Source organism: Mauremys mutica, chromosome 5, assembly GCF_020497125.1.
Source record: "Mauremys mutica isolate MM-2020 ecotype Southern chromosome 5, ASM2049712v1, whole genome shotgun sequence".
Classification (NCBI taxonomy): domain Eukaryota; kingdom Metazoa; phylum Chordata; order Testudines; family Geoemydidae; genus Mauremys; species Mauremys mutica.
In genome coordinates, this window is record NC_059076.1 from 111399165 (window position 1) to 111416769 (window position 17605).

A 17605-nucleotide genomic window follows, 5' to 3' on the forward strand; every position below is an offset into this window, starting at 1 on the left:
TCAGAATTCCTGGCACTGTTTTGGAGGTGCCAGGTGGAATTGTCACTGATTTTCTTTCTGTCAAGACCACTTCAGACCCTTCATCAGCTTCTTGCTGTAACCTCTGACTGAGTAAAAAATGATTAGAAGTTCCAACCCACTCATTTGGTAATGAAATTCTATTTAAGAATTCAGGACCCCATTTCTTCTTGCAGTTTTCTACAAGATGTTTCAGCACATTGGTGCCTATGAATGCCAACACTTGTTGATTCATACGCTGGTCTGGACAAACCAAGACTAGTACCTCATGTTGTTTGTTAGTCCCACAGATGAACTTTGGGAATCGTATCCTCAAGGTTATATATCCCAGGTATGGAACCATTTGCCCTCCTGCCCCTTCTATCTGAAGTATACTGCCAATTGACTAACTTTTGATAAGATAAATGCTTATAATAGAAAGTTTCACATATGCAAGTAACTTGAGAGCCAGTATCTATTAGTCAGGTATGCTTTACCCCATCTAAGTAAACATAGCCATGACAAGCAGGTTCCACTAATTTCCAGATGGCCTCACTGACACCTATTTGGGTAACATCTGTGTCCTGAACCCATTGTCTAGCAGCCTTGCTCTGAGAGTTGTTAGGTTTCTTTTCTTCCTGGCTCAAACTTGTTCTGATTTGAATGTCTACCAGTCAGATGCTGATGTATTAAGTTGGAGTCAGGAGAATTCTGACATTTATTTTTCAAAATGTCCTATTATCCAACAGTTAAAACAAAGGATTTCTTCTGTTAATCTTTGTATTGCTTGTTTATTAAATTCTTTGGGTCTCTGAGGAGTAAATTGTGTATTTGAAATGGGCATTTCAGAATTTGACTGGGTCAGCTGCAGTCCTAAAAACTGCTGCTCAGCCTGCAGATATTTCTCCTTCCAGTCTATTGCAGTAACTTCTTCAAGGGAGCTGGAAGTATTTTCAGATGCCTTTATCAACTGCAAACTACTCCTACTCAATGGTCTTCCTTTTTCTTCTAATTCTTGTTAAAGTTTTCTCTTTTGTTTATCAGAGTGCTCCCTTTCAATGGAACTCACCTCAAAAAGCAGTCTGGCATAAGAGACACTCTTTTTTCTACCACTACATTTCATCCTTTTTATTAAGCGTGTATTTAATAAGGATTCATGCCAACAACCACGGAAAAATTAATCTTGTATATACGAGTCCAATTCAGCATCTTTTATCCCACCAGCCTCCAAAATTTCTTTGACTAATGCATGTAGTCTAGTCAGATATGCAGAAGGTGGTTCTCTAGTGTGGTGGTGTGTCTCAGAAAATTGAGCCTTAGCCCTGGTCTACACTAAGCTCGGGGGTCGAACTAGGGTACGCGAATTCAGCTACGTGAATAACGTAGCTGAATTCGAACTACCCTAGTTCGACTTACTTACCGTCCAGACGCCGCGGAAGCGAACTCCGCGGCTCCAGGGTCGACTCCGGCAACTCCTCCTGCCGCGGTGGAGTACCGGAGTTCGAACTAGCGCTTCCGGGGTTCGAACTATCGCGTCTAGATCAGACGCGATAGTTCGAACTCCGAGCAGTCGAACTCGCCGCGTCGACCGTCCCGGTAAGTGTAAACGTACCCTTAACCTCAGATGCATTTATGCCACTTTCATTTGCCTTCTCTAAAATATCAAAGCATTCTACAGCGGATGCCTTGCTACCAACTCCTCAGGCCACCTTCAATGTTGGGGGTAATAAACTTTCAATAACCTTCTTTTGACTTTGTCAGAAATCTCACTGTCTTCCATCATCTCTTTGGCTTGTGCTTGCCAAGTAGGATAATCTACTTCTCCATTGGGTCCGGGTGAATTACCCGAAAAACATTTCAGTTTAAATTTCACATCAGTCATAGTTTCACTGGCAGATTTCAGCACCCTCTCTAACAAAAGATATTGCATGTCAGAAGGGAGACTCACAGCAGGAGTAGAGGCTTCTACTGGACCTCGGTCTATAACTGGTATAGCATCTGTTAACCACCTAGTCTGTCTTTCACCCACAGATGTAACCACAGCCCATGTCTCAGTTTGAACCCTCTGTCAGAATACACAGAATATCCCTGATCCCTGCACTGATGTACTCTGGGCACAGAACAAGTGGTTATAAATGGCAAAACCACAAAATGAATAGGAATCATATCCCATTTCTGCCCTAGCTTCTACAACACACATTTCCTTCCTATGTGTATCACAGAAACAGCAACAAATTCACAGAGAATCATATTCTTTTGTTCTCCCTTCACCCGCCTCATATTAGTCACATGGCCAAAGATTCTAATAGCTCTCTTAATATCTGCTGTACTATCAACAGGGGACATATCACTGACCAAAATGGCCCTACAGGGATCTAACCCTAATTGTGTGCAAGTTTCCATTATCTTAATAATATTAATACAGTGCACATATTCAATAATATTCAATAACACCAAATTATTTTATAACTGCAATATTCCTCAAAAGTATGCAGAGGTGAGCTCTGAGCAATCCTCAAGTCCCCGTCTGTTTGGGCACCAATTTGTAACCTTTGGGTGGGCTAGAGTTCACTTCATTGCCCATCTCCAGTGCCTAATAACCCCCTGCCCCCAACTCCCATAGAAAAGTAGCTGGAGACCCAGAGTTCAGTCTCTAAGGATTTTCAGCAAGGATTGCACAGGATCAGCCTTCCCATATTCAAGTCCCAAAAGGAACTAAAGAAATGAATGTAATTAAATAACTTTATAAAATCTTATGATAAAGAAACAAATATTCTAATTTTTACAGAACATGGCAATTTTATAACCCACAGACATTATCTTCACAGTTATTCATAAACATAAATAAAGAAAACATTAAAATCTGAACAGTTCAGTCTTCACAGAAACACGAGAAGAAAGAGAGTTCCCAAAAGCTTAGGTTTAGGTCATCTAAGTCTCAGTCTCAAGTCTTTGATCGGCAAATCTAAACAGTCTGCAGAGTCTAAAACAACATCTTCCCTCCACTTGCTTGTAGGAATCTTCAGCTGGAATCCATGAAGAGTCTTCCTCTGCTGAAATCACTACTAGCCAGTCAGCTAACTGATTAACCAACCACTCAGTTAAGTGTATAGATTCAAAGAAAACCCTGGTGCAAAATGCTTCACAATTAGGGCAATAGCCTGCTTTCTGGTCCTGGACTCAGCTTCTCCAAACTCAGACAGTTCATGTGGCCTTTTGCAAAGCAGCTGCCCGGATGCTTGCCTTCATGGAGTCTGACCCCAGCAACAGGAAACCTATTGGAGCAGACCCAAAACTACCACACCCAATTCCAGAAACTTCTGGATGTGGAGTGCTTAATCTGCCTAGCAACAATGACCCAGAGACAACTCACTCCTACTCGCCCCAATGGGTCTCTTAAAGAGATATCTCCCTATTACACACATGGGTCACACAACCTACAGTGGACATGGAGACCAACTGATCATTGTCCTCCTTATAACAGCCCATAACATATATGAAGACTGTTATTCAGTGTGTCCCCACCCCTTCCCCTTGACTTCTTTTCTCAAGATGAAACATGTCCGGGTTTTTTGGCCTTTCTTAAAAGGTCAGGCTTTCTAAACCTTTTATCATTTTTGTTGCTCTCCTCTGAACTCTCTATTTGTCCATATCTTTCCTAAAGTGTGATGCCCAGAATTGGACACAGTATTCCAGCTGAGGCCTCAACAGTACTCCTATGTCTTCCATATGACACTCCTGTTAATACACCCCAGAATTATATTGGCCTCTTTTGCAACTGCGTCACATTGTTGACTCATATTCTATTTGTTATCCACTATAACCCACAGATCCTTTTCAACAGTACTACCACCTTTTGTATTCCCCCATTTTGTAGCTGTGCATTTGATTTTTCCTTCCTAAGTGTGGTACTTTGCACTTGTCTTTACTTAATTTCACATTTTCAGACTAATTCTCCAATTTGTCAAGGTCATTTTGAATTCTAATCCTACTTTACAAAGTGCTTGCAACCCCTCCCTGTGTGGTGTCATCCACACATTTTATAAACATACTTTCCATGTGGGTAATACCATTTCTGATCCTGCTTGATATTCCCTTACTTACACAGATGTAAACAAGCACCTTGTGTAGCACACAGTGAATGACTGACTCATGGAAGAATAATAAAAGTGCCATCAAAGAGAGAATGAGATAGAAGAATATGAGACTAGGAATAAGGACAGTAAACTGGGAATACTTTGGGAAGAGAAGCCAAGTAGGAAGGTATAAAAATACGGGAACTGACAAATGAAACATCAGAAAGTTAGCATGTGACAGCTAAACAAATATGTTTGGCACTCACACTGAAAAAGATTCCCTTACCCTAGAATGAACAAACTTTATTTTGAAGACTACAGTATTCAAGAATGCAGTGATTTTTCAATACACAGAAGAATGAAGTTGGACTCCTGAAATTTCCTCATTACATATATTATGTACTTTGGGATTTTTCCTTTTCAACAGCAGCTGCTAACAACAATAAAAATACTGATTTTGACCCCATCCTTCCAACCAAAGGTGGGGGGAAAGCAATTAATTCCCATCTTTGATTGCTTAAATGCTTCTTTACACTTGGCTATGTTTATCACAGCAAGTCATCTTATCAGTCTAAAGTATAACAAAATCCATTCTACTGCAGACCTCTTTATTTTCTCTTCCATTCATACCACTATGCTAAGGAAAGGGATTTTAGGAAGAGTTATCTGATTATGAGTATCAACTAGTTCAAACAAAATAAGAGCCAGACTTTTCATAAATCAGCCCACACCAGCGCAAACAGCTTCCTGGTCTATTACTTTGAACATCCCATTACTTACTTTTGAAGATCCAGTGATTAGTAGGTCTAATAGCCTCACTGCTGGATTTCTACTTTGATTTTTTTTTATTTTCTAGGAATTCCCTATTTTGTCATGTGCCAGAGTGTATCGCATACCAAGAAACTCCAAATCACTTCTAGAAGGCATTCTAAGGCTTCCAGTGTGGAATATGAGCTCTGAAATGCAACTAAAGGGAGGGAGATCCAGATTACTGGAAAATGTAAGTGTGGAAATGGATGCTTGTGATGAGACTTAATGGATATGATAACCTTTGAAAGGGATTCACTCTTTAAAAATGATTATTAAATGGGCTTTTTCAGCATTATGAATGATCCCTAAGCCGGGAAAGGAACGGAAGAAGTTGGCAAATGAAACAGCCCTCCTTATAGCTGATAGAGTTCAATAGAGAGAACCACCGCAGAAAAAAAAATCCCAGTAAGTTTTGTGGAGACTGAAAGAGCTGTGAACTCATATAAAATTAAACTGTGTTAAATCAAACTGTTTAGGGTAAGTGACTTTCTTAAATTAATGAGTGAAGGGTTAAGTGATGAAAGAAACTAACAAGAGCCCCATATCTATGAATATGTTGCATGTTGTTGTAAACATGCCTTCTCCGGCAATTTATATGAATGCAGAAGTTCAGGAATATGCTTAGGGGAGAGTATTCAGAGGAATGGTTTTGTATAGAGTAGATTATTTTGTTATTTAAAATGACCATTTTCAGAGCATAACTAAAATCACATTAAGTGAAATGGACCTGAAAAGAAAAGCTTAAGAATTTACCACTCTATATAATATTCTAGTGGTGCAAGTTTATTTGGATATGAACAGGAATGATGTTACTGATACAGACAGAGAAATAAATTAAATAAATATATATACAGACATAATAAAAATTAGGAATGAGATTACTGGGGCATTAAATACTTAATGTTGGCCTGTGCTCTATGATGCCAGAAAGGGACCAAAGATTTATAGTCAGATTCATCTGCCATTTTCACCCAAAAGTATTAGGGCTATCTGAAGAGCAACAGTGCAGCAACATTTGGTACATAATACATAGCCCTACCCCTGATTTAGGATGACATAAATTTGCTGGGTGCAGAGCACTGACCTTTGTAACAATTCCTATGTCACACAAAAAGGTACAGCCAAGGTCACTCAGACTCAAGTAGATCCATTAGTTTGCTTATTTCTGCTTTTTAGCACAGTATTAGGGTGACCAGATCACCCAGGTCAAATATCGGGACGCGGGGGGGCGGGGCGGGGGCAGAGGGGGAAAAAATGGCGGCAGAGCAAAAAAAAAAAAAAATCCTCCACCCCCGATTCCTCCTCCCTCCGCAAGCGCTGGAGGGAGGCCCGGGAGACTCAGGGGAGCACGGGGCCGGGGTGAGTGAGAGTCCAGCCTGGCCCCGAGCAGGGAGGACTCAGGCGCGGTATCTGGAGGGAGAGTACGGGGTGGCCTGCGGGGCCAGGCAGCGGCTGTTCTCCCCACCTGGGCAGCAGGACTCGGGAGCAGCCGCTGCTGCAGCTCCCACTGCCGCGGGGGGAGGAAGCGGCCGCTGGCCAAGCTCGGCAGCTGCGGCTCTGGCGCCCACGAACCCCCCGAGCCCGGGCCTGCTGCTGGGACCCAGCGCGCACGCTGCGCATACCCAGCCCCTTGGCCACTCGCGTCTGGGCTGGCTGCCCAGCTGGTGCAATCCTGCGGGCGGCCTCGGAGTGGGGGCAGCAGGCCCCAGCCCCCCGCATCCCGCTCGGGTCCTGCAGGGGAACGAACGGGACTGGGCTGCCGATGCCTCCGCCACGGGATTGCACCAGCTGGGCAGCCAGCCCAGACGCGACTGGCCAGGGGCTGAGCGCAGTGTGCGCGCTGCCCCGCAGCAGGCCCGGGCTCGGGGGGTTCGGGCCCGGGCACCAAAGCCGCAGCCGCCGAGCGCCACGTGCATGGCCACTTCCTCCCCCCGCAGCAGTGGGAGCTGCAGCAGCGGCTGCTCCCGAGTCCCCTGCCCAGGTGGGGAGAACAGCCGCCACCTAGCCCCACGGGCCGCCCCCCTACTCTCCCTCCAGGTACCGCGCCTGAGTCCTGCCTGCTCGGGGCCAGGCCAGACTCACACTCACCCCGGCCCCGCACTCCCCTGAGTCTCCTGGGCATGGCATGCTTGGAAAGAGGCGGGGATTTGGGGAGGGAGACAATGGGGCAGTGAGGGGGCGGGGATGGGGGCGAGGATTTGGAGAAGGATCCAATGGGGGAAGGAAGGGGCGGAGTCGGGGCAGGGGAGGGCGCGAGCCCTTCGGGCTCCGGAGCCTTTGCTTGTTTGTCCAGTGTCCCGACCTAACATTGGTCGGGATGCGGGACAAACAAGCAAATATCGGGACAGTCCCGATAAAATCGGGACGTCTGGTCACCCTACACAGTATTTAAATAACAAATTAATTTAGCGTGCCCTTGGAAATAAATATAAAAGTGTCAGTGTGGAATTTACAAGGTAATATGTTCAAACTATGTCATGTGATTATATAAAACAAGGTAGATACAAACATAATAAAATAACAACAACAACAATACCTAGCTCTTATATAGTGCTTTTCGTCAGTAGATCTCCAAATACTTTATAAAGGTCGATATCACTATCCCCATTTTGCAGATCAGGAAATTGAGGTTTAGAGAGAAAAAGGGACTTGCCTAAACAGCAGTCCAGTGGCAGAGCTGGGGATAGAATACAGCTCTGCTTGGTCCCAACCCAGTGCCTTATCCACTAGGCAACACTGCCTCCCATGTATATTATGTATAAGAAAAATAAAATCTTAGTGTTATTAAATCTCAGTTTATAATTTAAGTAAAAAAATCAAGGATGTTCTTATTGGAATAATTGCTTTAAAGCTACTTATCTTATGTTATTTGACAAATTTCATCCAGACCTAGAATTTCAGGTGTTTACTTAAATTATTCACTGCATCTATACTCTGTGAATGTTAAAGAATAAATAAAATAATGTCAGTGATATTCATGCAGGCCACCAAACTGGGTGTGGAGATACACAAATGTCATATGATTTCTTCACAAACAAGCCTTCCCAACACCCAGGACTATTGTAGCCTGAACTTTCTATCTTATCTCCCGTGCTGCCAAATGTGCCCTGATAAACATGGACTTACTGGCCTACAAACTCCCTCAGTTCAAAAAGGTGTGTAAGGAGGATATTGGTTGAAACAATAATTAAAAAGAGAATTATAAAAACACCTAGAGGAACATTATGAAATACAGACAAAAACAACAGCAAAGTTTCTGTGAAAGTAAATAATCTAATTTAATGTATTTCTTTAAGTCAGACAATAAAATAATGGTGAAGAGAGACCATTTGCTGTAATTTATTTGGATTTTCCAAAAGCCCAGGTCCCTTACAAGAGCCTTACAAGCCTCTTATAACTAAGCAGTCATTGGGCAAAGAGTAAAGTCATGGCATGGATCTGAAACTGGCTAAGAAAATATAGGAATAAAGGCAGGAGTGAAAGTAATATTAAATTCTTACCGGTATGGGGGCCTGCTCTGGCCCCCGGAAGGGCCAGGGCCTCGGGCAGAAGGAGTGGGGCCTCGGGTGGAAGGGGAGGAGCTGGGGGTCAGCCTCCCCCAGCCAGCCCATCCGCGCTGCCTGGCCCCCACCGCCTGGGGCTCTGGTGGCAATTTAAAAAGGTGCGGGGCTCCGGCCATGAGCCCCAGGCCCTTTAAAATCGCTGGCCCCGGGGCAGCTGCCCCTTTTCCCCCCTCTGTTGGTGGCCTGTGGGAGAGGGAGGCAAAAGGGGCAGCGACGTTAAAGCGCTGCCGCGGCAGCTCTTTAACATGGGCTGCGTATGGGCCGGTACGGTACCGCCTACTTTCACCCCTGAATAAAGGATCGCTTTTCATTGTGGGAAAAGGTTAACACTGGGATGTTACAAGACTGCGTACTAGAATCATGGTTAAATATATTATCAATTATATATATAGAATATATATGTTGGATCCACAGGTTAGCTGGGGGGTGGGGTGGGGTGGGGTGGGGAGGGTAGGAATGGAGCCCAGCCCAGTTCTCTCTCTTCCCCCTCCTGCCCTATGTTGCCCCCAGAATTGAGGATAGGCAGGGCTGCTGGGCCCACAAGCTAGATCTGGGGGACTTATGGGTAGAACCAGCCCCCATCTTTTCCCCCCTCTCTCCTCCCTGAGAGTTGGGGGAACTCCTGCCAGATTTGGTGCTCGCAGTGGGTGGATGAATGGGATGATGAGGACATGTGCTGGGGAGGTGTGTAGTAATGGTAAGATCACCATGCCAACTCCTCCCCTTCCCAGCTGCTCCAGCAGTTTCTAGGCATTCCCGGTGCAGTGCCTGGGAATCTCTTTATAATGTTCATGTTCAATTATTATTTTGGCACACTGCCACAATTTTCCTGTGGAACACAAGTGAAAGAAAGTACACTTCTACCTCAATATAATGCTGTCCTCAGGAATCAAAAAATCTTACCGCATTATAGGTGAAACTGCATTATATCAAACTTGATTTGATTTGCCAGAGCGTGCAGCCCCGCTTCCCTGGAGCGCTGCTTTACCGCGTTATATCCAAATTTGTGTTATATCGGGTGGCGTTATATCGGGGAAGAGATGTAAAAGGTGATTTTTTAAAATAATTTAGAATTTAGTTAAACCAAATTGGATAAAGAAATTACACTTCTGTAGCCCACAGACCTACTCCCTGATGAATCTCAAGGTCCTACTACAAATAATGGAGGTGTTAGATCTTTAAAATAGGCAGCAAGAATCGTTAATACATTCCATGATAAGGCAACCAAAATACAGGGGTCACAAAATAATGATCTGGAAAAGGATGAACAAGGGCAAAATGTACACATAACACAAAAGTTTTACGTTAAAATTAGACAAGACCAGAAAAAAGACTGTAAGAATCCTGAGAGGGAAATAACGGAGCTAGGTGAATAGGTAGCACAATGGCTATTAAATTCAATGCTTACAAATGCAAGGTAATACATATTTGGATAGAACAATATAATGTACTCATATACAATTAATTTAGAACCCAGAGTGTAACAACTAAGGAAAAAGACCTAGGCATCCTTGTGAACAAGTCAGTGAAAATTTCTACTGAATGTGCAATGGTGCTCACAGAACCAAATGAAGTATTAAGATGTATAAGGAAAATGATCGAAAACTATAATCCCATTATATAAATTGATGGCTCGCCTAGGAAACAGCACTCAGTTTCAGTCACTCCATCTCAAACAAGATGTAGCAGAAATGGAGGGAGTTCAGAGATGAGTGATGAAAATGACTAAGGCTTAGAAAGACTCCCACATCAGGAGAGGTTGAAAAGACTTTGAATGTTCAGTTTACAGAAGAGCAGAATAAGTGATGTACAATAGCAATAAACAAAATGATAAACGCTAAAGTAAACTGTGAATTCCTATCTTCTCACAGGAACAAGCAAACAATTAATTACATTTAAAAAGGAACATATTTAAAACTGGAACCAGTTGGAGCCCAAGCCTCCCTTCTGTCCACACAGAAATCAGTCTGACTCAGGTCAGCAAGCACTCAGAACCCTGCTAGAGGAGGGTTGGTCAGAGCCCAAATCCCACTGTGACTTGGGTCCAAGCCCTGCCATTTTGCAGTGTGGACGAAGGATAAGCCTCAGACCTGAGTCAGAAGGGTAGCGTAGTGCAGTGTGGACATGTTAGCATGGCTGTGAGACTCTGATCCAGGAACTGTAAACCCAGGTTTACATTGCAGTGTGTATGTTTAAGCACGGGTTTGGAAACTCCAAGTCCACAAGCCTGGGTCCACTGAGCTTAGTATGCAGTGTAGACATGCCCACAGAAATCTGAACATATCTCACTTAAACTATGGAAATCTCTTCCTGTCTGGCCTCCACTCTCTCACCTCTTCCCTTCTTCAATCTATACAAAACAAAGCAGCAAAGATACTATTCTTGTCGTGACACTAGGATTATGTCCTCACGAATTCCTCCACTGTGCACTCTGATCCTTCCATTGAGTTAATTCTTTACTTACAGAGCCCTTTGCATCTCCTCCTCCAGTTACTTCTGTGCCCCTATATCTTCTTGTTCCCCCAACTGCACTCCTCTCACTTTGCTACCCCCTTTGTCATCATGCTTTCTGTCGTGCTGCCTTCTGCAGTTGAAGTCCTTTCCCAAATACTGGGTGCTAAGTGTGCTCTATCTGCACCTCAAAAACACTTCTCAAAATCCTGATTCTTAGCATAACATTCAACAGCTAACCAAAGCACCTTTCTCATGACATTAAATTAAATTGATGTATTTCTGTTCTAGTTAAAACAGCTCAAACTTCTGCTTTGACATGTTTTATGTGTTCTTGTACTGCATTTGAACAGATCCAAGATTATGCGCATTCTGAGGTAGGAATGCTATTATTTCTTCAACTGCCTGTACTGCTCCATTATGCAGCTACTATGCTTTTAAAACCAGCAGCAACATGGTAGCTATATGATATATACTTACATATATAACACAGACTAGAGCAAATTCTTCCTTTAATCACACCTTTGAAGATAATGAGTTTTCATGGGTATAAATGTAGGCTGTCCAGAGATGACGTTCAAAATGGAAAATGTTGACACTGGGATCCAATACCCAGTGCTATTAGCAGAGTGACATTGCTCATAGAATCACAGAACTGGAAGGGACCTCAAGAGGTGATTTAGTCCAGTCCCCGGCACTCATGGCAGGACTAAGTATTATCTAGACCATTCCTGACAGGTGTTTGTCTAACCTGCTCTTAAAAATCTCTAATGCTGGAGATCCCACAACCTCCCTAGGCAATTTATTCCAGTGCTTAACCACCCAGACAGTTAGGAAGTTTTTCCTAACGTCCAACCTAAACCTCCCTTGCTGCAATTTAAGCCCATTGCTTCTTGTCCTATCCTCAGAGGTTAAGAAAAACATTTTTTCTTCCTCCTCTTTGTTACAACCCTTTACGTACTTGAAAACTGTTATGTCCCCTCTGTCTTCTCTTTTCCAGACAAAATAAACCTAATTTTTTCAATCTTCCCTCATAGGTCATGTTTTCTAGAACTTTAATAATTTTTGTTGCTCCTCTCTGGAGACTCTCCAATTTCTCCACATCCTTCCTGAAATATGGTGCCCAGAACTGGACACAATACTCCAGCTGAGGCCTAATCAGCACAGAGAAGAGCAGAAGAATTACTTCTTGGGTCTTGCTTACAACACTCCTGCTCATACATCCCAGAATGATGTTCACTTTTTATTACAACAGCGTTATACTGTTGACTAATATTTAGCTTGTGGTCCACTATGACCCCCAGATCCCTTTCTGCAGTACTCCTGCCTGGGCAGTCATTTCCCATTTTGTATGTGTGCAACTGATCGTTCCTTCCTGTGAGGTCCTACTAAACCCTATAATACAATGATTTTTCTAGAAACTATTTCTGTATAAATAATTTTTAATATACTGAAAAATATTTTTCTTGCATGGAGTGTTGCAAATTCAGTTACTTTTACTGCAGCGGCATTGCATGTTGGATAAAGGTCAATGTAAATTGCCTCAATAGTTTATGCTCCACCTATCTGCTTTAAACACTTTTTTTAAAAGTTATTTTTTACTCAGAGCATAATTAAGCAAATCTGTGGGTGTCCTGTTTCTGAGAGTGTTCACAAATATTTTTATTTGTGAACACCAAGAAAATTTGAAGATAGTTCCTTTATCTTGTATATCTTCCAATTTCTCTTTTTAATACTTCTGAAAGAAATAACTTGTATTGTTAACAAGTATATGTTTATAATAATTCATATTCTTTTCATATGAGTTTTCCTTTTTTTATAAAAAAAAGATACTAACCTGTTCAGTAACTGCTGTTCTTCAAGATGTGTTGCACATCTCCATTCCACTGATACTGATGGCCACGCACTGGGCACACAGATACCAAGAGTGGAATGCACATGTGCACATGCACATGAACTTGAAGGAGAATCAAAACATAATATTTCTTCTACTGATATGTGTGGAAAACATCAGAAGTACATTCTTCTATGCAGTGTAGAATACATTTAAAAATCTCACTTCCTATACAGGGTCTTACTGGAAAAGTACTGCACCAGGAGAGTAAACCTCTGCTGTGGCTTTTCTATTTTAAATCATGGAGTCTGGTGGCTCTGTTTTAGTTATTGGATAACCCGTTAATAGTTTTTGGCAAGAACAACTGACTTGCCAGTAGAGCAAAACAACAAAACTATTTTAGGTCACCTGGCTCTGTGTCAGCCAACTGAATTCAGTTTTGTAATTTATACAGCATGTATATTCATACAAACCAAATGCTGATATTAAAAGTAGTTATATAGTCCAAAAATACTCATCCTTTATAACATATGAAAAGATAAGCCACTTTAACAGTACATATTATCCACTCCTCCCCCACAGGCACATCTTTTATCGCTACTACAACTACAACACAGACCACATTCCTCAACCTTAAATCTGCCCTCTAAATTTGCCTTTTTGAGGATACTCCTTTACCAGCTACTTACTCCCAGCACAACTAGTTATGGATATCTGGTGTAGTGATTTATTGCACTGGGAATAGGTGGTTTGTTAAAAGGGATGACTGAAGGAAGGCACCCAAGGGGGCAAAGGTAAGGTTGTGGTGTGTTGTCTGTGTCGAAAGGCTACTTAGGTTTAGAAATAACATCATTTATGCCCCATTTTAGGACCATTCTGATTGCAATCTTAAAAACAGTTCTGGGACTAGTGTCCCTGTAATGAACCTATAACTGAAAATACAAGACTATAATAAATTGTTTCCTACACACCAAATATTTTTTATTTCTGGTATATTCTAAAACACTCTTCCTATACAGTATATTACTTACCAGAGCAAATAAATGTAAGTAGATAGAGGGAACACTACATTTCTGCAAGTTAATGGCAAAAAAGCAAGATAACCTACATTTCAGTAATAGTTTCTGGAAGATTGGTTGGGATCTCAGTAAGGCCTTTCCCACGACAGTCAACAATGTTGTTACTACAGGTACATGCAGTAGGACAATGCAAGACGCTGCAGGAGGGAGCCATAAAAGACTGATGACCTGGAACAGAAAACAAATTGCTTCTTCTAAAACTGCAGAATAGTCAAATAGAAGAAGTCTAGATCATTCCAACAGTGAACAATCCTATTTCTCCCTTCCCTACAAAACAACAGACAGAGCTCTTAGAATAAACATGGCTACAAAATCAGTTACTTTGAGCTACATTAATTAATCTGAATAACACCTGCACATTAATTAGATTATCTGAATAATACCTGCATGTTGAACTAACTTGAAGAGCATGGAAGAGAAAATTCAGATTTACAGCTTTAACTCTTGCTTTCAAAATTTCTTAGCTTGGTTAACATTCATATGTTCCAAAAACAGCTTATTGCTCAAAAATATCTGGGCAAAATGAAATGCACTGAAGATATGGTATCAGTCAAGATTTTCAACCATTTTTTTCTTTTGTGGATTTAAATATCTCTAAGTATCACTGATCCATTTCTTTTGTTTTATGATAGTATGAAATAAAAATTGTTAATGGAAATGAATGAACTGTCCCACAAAAACCAAAACACCTCCTGAGCAGGTAAATTCTATTGCATAGCTACTTATTTAAAAATTACCTTTCAATGTATATATTATATACCTGATGCAGATGCTTTTTTCTCCTGTGACAATATACCTAGAATCCAAAAGCATTTCCAGTGACCCCATGGCCCAATACAGTTCAGTGGGAGTTTTGCCATTGGCTTCCATGGAATCAAGATTTGACCCTTTGTGTTATTTCAGCCAACACCCCACAAAATCCTGATCACCCCTCATCTTGACTCATATTGCTGTAATTCATAACTAAATAGTTTCTAAGTTCATTGTGCCCTATGTTATCAAGGCTGGCATTTATATTCACTATACTTAAATGTAATATTCAGAAAGTAGATCATGAACTATAATTTAGACATATTACTGAAAATGCATAAATTGCACGTCCCCCAGTATAGTCTGTAAATTTCATTACTGTAGCTATTTAAATTCAGAAGGGTGAGAAACTAGGGAGGTTTTTGTTGTTCGTTTGTTTTTGTTTTTGAAAGTTGGAGAAAATTTTGTAACCCACAGAAAATAGTTTGACTAACATGTCCTTCTCTATTCTCTAATGTCATACTTTCACCTAGAAACATGCTCTACTGGCAATTAGAAACTAATTGTTCTGCATCTTCAGTATTTCAAACTTTACCTGTTCCATTTTTTAAAAATTACACTAACAAAAAAACCTAGCAGTTTACAATATCTAAATTTCAGCATTATTCTGGAGTTACAAGAGAGCAAACAGGCAACTAAAACCAATATACCTATGTTACTGTTGTTACATTCCTAATGTAAAAAAATATTCAAATTGATTTTATTAAATAAAAATAAATTGATCCAGGGCTAAGACATGTATATCAAGGTGAAAAGTTATAAATCCCCCAAAATAGGGATTTACAATGGGAATGTTCAGAGATATTCACTTAAAGACAAATTCTCAGGTGTACGAACAGGGTTTCACTGAGATCCCTGCACATGCACCCAAAGGCAGAATTTGTGGAGCAAGGAGGCATTATACTCAAGTTAGCAATGCACTCATTAAGCCTTAGGGCTTGGCTACGCTTGAAAGTTGCAGCGCTGGTGGAGGCTTTCCAGCGCTGCAATTAGTAGCTGTCCACACTTGCAAGGCACATCCAGCGCTGCAACTCCCTGGCTGCAGCGCTGGCTGTACACCTGGTCTGGTTGTGGTATAACGAGTGCAGCGCTGGTGATCCAGCGCTGCTCGTCAAGTGTGGCCACACACCAGCGCTTTAATTGGCCTCCAGGGTATTAGGAGATATCCCAGAATGCTTTTAACTAAATTACTCTCTTTGTTTTGTTATGCAGCCTCTCTTTGTTTTGTTGTGAACTCCGAGCTCCGCGCGGAGCTCCGTTGCCGGTGCTGCTTATCTAAAAAACAAACAGAGCTCCTGTTTGCTGTGATCAATCTGTACCTGGCTGTAAACAATCAAATGAGAGGCAGGCAGGGAGTGAGTGAAACAGCGGGGAGTCGTGTTGGATGCAGGCTGTTTGCAATTAAGGGTAAGGGATCGGGAACATGTTCTGATTTTTCAAGGCAGAAAGGTAACACACAGTGTTGGCTCCAAAAATCCACTCTCTCTCTCTCCCCACCGCTCCCTGTCACACTAGACCCCACTCCACCCCCCTCTTTTGAAAAGCACGTTGCTGCCACTTGAACGCTGGGATAGCTGCCCATAATGCATCACTCCCAACAGCACTGCAAATGCTGCAAATGTGGCCACACACCAGCGCTGGTAGCTGTGAGTGTGGCCACACACCAGCGCTGTTCCTGCACAGCTGCACGACCAGCGCTGTAACTCCCAGCGCTGCAACTTTCAAGTGTAGCCAAGCCCTTAGTCCTACAAGATTTATATAGATGGATCCTGGTGCTTGTGTGGTACTCTATCGACATCAGTGGGGCTCTGCTGGACACACAGTAAAACTCGCAGATCAGGGTTTAAATATGGCAGATACAGTTGCACATATGCTATTGTTCTTAAGAATTTGGGGAACCAGAAACATTAACCAAAGTTTACAGATATTTTTCAATCCAAGACTAAAACTATTAAAAAAAGAAACATGAACTTGCCTTCTTCCTCATCTATGAATAAAGGGGGAAAAATGAATAAAGAAAAAGTGGTTAGTACTGAACTGTTAGTCATTTCATTATTTCACTTCAGAAAACAACCAGAGTTGCTAAAGCATACAAATGGTATTCCAAAAGGGGTTCTTTGGGGAGTGGGGAGTTTATGAAAACTGTGGAAAATACTGAAGTAGGGAACGAAGAGTCTGTAAATTAAAAAGAACAGAGTCATTCCATATAGAAAGCTTCCTGACTGTTTCAAAATGAACATTTAGATTTCATTTTCGTAGTCACCCATCTCCAAATATTTGTTTTTAGAAAGGCACGTATATAGTGTTGCTCTGTATTTTGTGTGTGTGTGTGTGTGTGTGTGTGTGTGTGTGTGTGTGTACATGAATCATTTACATAAAGTACATAGGAACACAATTACCCACATTAGAGCCATGTATATCTCCAAAATAACTGACTAGATTTTCAAACAACATTTTTAGACTCTGCAGAGCTAGAAACAGCGTACAGTGCATATCATTACAATCTCTGTTAAACTGGTGTTAAACATGCATTACATCAGAACTCGGTTGCAGAACTTGTTTCCCTTACCACTGCAGACAAATTCTCGTTTTTGAACCTCTGCTACATTGTGCCCCCTCAGGTGGGATGGGCCCATACACTGTGTGTACAGGCCAACGCGGGGTCGCTGCCGCAGCCAATCGGATAGCCAGGCCAGGTGACAATCACAGTAGAGATTATTTGAGTGAAGTCGACTGAATGAGAGGAAACAAGTCAATATGTTTAAATGAGCAAAAAACCTGAGTGACAGAGTTTTACAGATCTGGAAGATTTACTAATAAGAAGTCCTTAATGAGGAATCGATCTTTTAAATTTTTCATTTGAAGCTAGAGAGTCATGTAAGTTTATTTATTAAATTTAAGTAGCAAAAAGCCTTTTTAGGTTGGTCTAATTAGTTTAATAAGAAACTAGGTTTGCTATCACAAAATTGAGTATCTACAGTTTCT

The 17605-nt window shown here is 41.7% G+C and overlaps 1 protein-coding gene across 7 annotated transcripts in view; it reads right to left on the minus strand.

Moving 5' to 3' along the window:
* Positions 1-17605, minus strand: part of SLIT2 (slit guidance ligand 2) — a 421334-nt gene that overhangs the window by 121410 nt on the left and 282319 nt on the right. For all 7 annotated transcript variants that reach the window (XM_045019040.1, XM_045019039.1, XM_045019036.1 and 4 more), the window contains 2 exons: positions 17190-17353; positions 13840-13978 (listed from right to left, as the gene is read on the minus strand). In XM_045019040.1, coding sequence (XP_044874975.1) covers positions 13840-13978; positions 17190-17353 — 303 coding nt within the window. The remainder of the gene's footprint in view (positions 1-13839; positions 13979-17189; positions 17354-17605) is intronic.